This window comes from Pteropus alecto, unplaced genomic scaffold (genome assembly GCF_000325575.1).
Source record: "Pteropus alecto unplaced genomic scaffold, ASM32557v1 scaffold339, whole genome shotgun sequence".
NCBI classification, from domain to species: domain Eukaryota; kingdom Metazoa; phylum Chordata; class Mammalia; order Chiroptera; family Pteropodidae; genus Pteropus; species Pteropus alecto.
This window is the reverse complement of record NW_006442509.1, coordinates 664,536-667,575: the sequence shown is the minus strand read 5'-3', so window position 1 is coordinate 667,575 and position 3,040 is coordinate 664,536. Positions and strand designations below refer to the sequence as shown.

At 65.2% G+C, this 3,040-nt stretch overlaps 1 protein-coding gene across 1 annotated transcript in view; it reads left to right on the top strand.

Annotated features, from left to right (window-relative positions):
• The first annotated feature begins 460 nt into the window (after positions 1-460).
• The window catches only part of ITGB2 (integrin subunit beta 2), a 15,086-nt gene continuing 12,506 nt past the window's right edge, over positions 461-3,040 (top strand). Inside the window, exons 1-4 of the mRNA XM_006922558.1 lie at positions 461-518; positions 761-849; positions 2,494-2,674; positions 2,838-3,008. Of these exons, the coding sequence (XP_006922620.1) occupies positions 461-518; positions 761-849; positions 2,494-2,674; positions 2,838-3,008 (499 nt within the window). The remainder of the gene's footprint in view (positions 519-760; positions 850-2,493; positions 2,675-2,837; positions 3,009-3,040) is intronic.

The following is a 3,040-nucleotide window of genomic DNA, read 5'->3' as shown; positions in this document are numbered from 1 at the left end:
GTGGTGTGTGCACATGTACATGCATGTGTGTGGTGTGTGTACCGTGAGTCTGTGGGTGTCCGTGTGGCCGTATGCGCTGCCGGCAGGAGTCCCCCTCTGCTCATCCTGGGAGGTCCAGCGGGCTCGGGGCTTGGCAGCGTATGTGTGCACGTGTGTATGATGTGTGTGCACACGCGTGATTGCGCATGTGCAAGTCTGTTCGCATATGTCACTGGCAGGATGCCCGGCACTCATCAGTGTGACAGCCACTGCCCGCCAGGCCCCAGTCCCCTGGCGTGCAGCCATGCAGGGCAGTCAGGGAGAATGACCGGTCTTGGCCTTGCCCCGATGCTCAAGGCCCCCCGCAGCAGGGGTGCGCCTCTAGGCTCCGCGTCCACAGGCCGGCGTGGAGGGCTGCACGGCAGTCACCCAGTGCATGGGGTCCCGGGCGCTGTCACCAAGACCCTTCCCTCCACAGGACATGCTGTGTCAATGCTCCCTGCTGCTCGCCCTGGCGGGTCTGCTCTCCCTCGGGTCTGGTGAGTTCCGCAGAACATTCCGGGTCAGGAAGGATGCCCACCCTAGCACTCCCCGGAGGCCCCCTTCCCAGAGCCTGGCAGACACGCCTCTGGTTTATCCCGCCACCCGGGTCCTCCCGCTGTCCGCCCCTCTCCGCCCACCTCCACGTGTGGCCTGGTCACCCATCCGCCACCATGCAGCACCGCAGCCTCCCATGGCCGCTGGCTCTCCGCTCATGGGGCCCGTCTCGTCTCGCCCGCAGTCCTCTCCCAGGAGTGCCCCAAGTACAAAGGTGGCACCTGCCAGGAATGCATCCAGTCGGGGCCCGGCTGCGCCTGGTGTCAGAAGCTGGTAAGAGCCTCCTCCGGCCCGGCGGGCACCCGGGACCATCACCTGGCCCTTTACTCCTGGGGCAGAAGCTGACAGGACACAGGGGCGTCTGACAGACAGACCTGGCTGGCCCCAAGGCAGCCTGGAGGCTGACCCGAGTGAGGCGTGCTAGGCCGGGCCAGCACTGGGCCCTGGGCCCCCCGGGAGTAGGAGGCGGGAGGCCAGCTGCATGATGTGTCCCCTACGGCCCCCAGCACGCAGGGAGGCAGGCGGCGGTCCAGCGGCCAGAGTATGGACGGGAAGTGCGGCAGCGCCCTATGGGGGCCTCGCTCCCGGTAGCATGTTCCAGGGGTGAGGCCCCTGGGGAGGAAGGCAAGGGCCAGCACAGTAAGGGGCGAGCCAGCCCCTTGTCCCCGCATCACAGCCCCTGTCCGAGGCCACCCTCCTCCCGGAGAGGCACACTGCCCCGGGGCCCCCTGACCCTGATCATGCCCTCCTCCCTAAAGGTCCTCCAAGACCCTGACCCTGTCCTTTCCCTGAGAGTCCCCCACCTCCCGCCCACGCCCCGTTTCCAGGGTGCCCCGAGGCTGTGACCCTGCAGATCTAAATGGAAACACACAGGTGCGCACTCACACATTACTCATTTTTCTCAAATCTGAGACTATATTGCAGACATCATGCCACTTTGTCCTTTAATATTTTAAAGGTGCAAATTGTGCCAGTTCATCCAGAAATGTTTCGATAGCCGTTTTTCCCCCGGGCGATGCTGTAACCCAGGAACACACGTCGATTCAGTCGACGTATCGGAGGCTTGTCTCGCTCTCTGTTCCTGTCCATGTTATTTCTGCAGCACGTAGAGAGTTCGCGGGGTTCCGAAGGTGAACGTGGTGCCGCAGCGGCTCAGGAGGCGGCCCCCATGCCGTCCCCACCCCCGCCCCGCCTGCCTGGTTACTCTCCCGACCGCCCTGCGGAAAGCAGCTCAGCTGTGAGCTGGCGTTTGGCAGCTCCCAGTGGGAGCAATGCCACCCTCAGGTGTGGCTGGCTCTGGCCCACGGCAGGACCCACCCAGCGCGGCCCCCTCTCTCTCCTGCCGTGTCAGGATCTAGGGGGCCTTGGTGGGGACACGGCGGTCACAAGGAAAGCACCTTGGGTCCAGGCCTCCTGCTCCTCCTGGCCCCGTGCCCTCTGGACTGCAACGGGGTTGGCGTAGAGCCCTGGCCTGTGTTCCAGAAGGATCCTTGGGCGGCCACGCAGGCTGAGGAGAGACAGCCACATTCCCTGGGGAGACAGCCACTCCCTCTGACAAAGGGTGGACCCCGCAGCCAGACGCTCAGTGAGGCCGCCCCTGGCTCTGGGCCGCGGAGTGTCCAGCTGACGGTCAGCCTGGGCTGGAGGCTCGGCTCTCCAGTGCCGTCTGCTGCTGGAGGCGGCAGGAGACCCACTGGGCCTGGCTCCGCCGTGGTCCGGGAGTCCCGTGGAGAGGCCGTCTGGGGGCGGGTGTCTCCCTGGGGGCTGTCCAGCCCCTGCCGTGTCCCATGCCACAGGGACATCTGTCAGACCTGGCGGAAATGAGGAGGGTCGGCCGCCTCGCATGATGTGGGGTTCAGCCTGCACAGCTCCCGTGTTTTCTCTTCCCCGTTCCTGACTTCTGACTCTCCCCGCCAGAATTTCACGGGACCCAATGAGCCCAACTCCGTTCGCTGTGACACACGGGAGCAGCTGCTATCTAAGGGCTGTGCAGCTGACGATATCATGGACCCTAGGAGCCTGGCCCAGACCCAGGAGGACCAGAAAGGGGGCAGGAAGCAGTTGTCCCCTCAGAAAGTGACGGTCTACGCGAGACCAGGTGGGCTTGCCCCCCGCTGTGCCAGGGGCCTGGGTCTCTTCCAGCCCCGTGTTCTGTGTTCTTCGTAAAAGGGAGCACGTTCTGTGCCATCGCCCTCTCAGAAGGCCCGGTGGCCCTGGCAGGGCAAGGCTCTGGCGCCCGACGTGCCCCCATCTCTGCGTAGGCCAGGCGGCGGTATTCAACGTGACCTTCCGCCGCGCCAAGGGCTACCCCATCGACCTGTACTACCTGATGGACCTCTCCTACTCCATGCTCGACGACCTCATCAACGTCAAGAAGCTGGGGGGCGACCTGCTCCGGGCCCTCAACGAGATCACCGAGTCCGGCCGCATTGGTGAGCCCCGCCCACCCGGCCGCCAGCCCCGC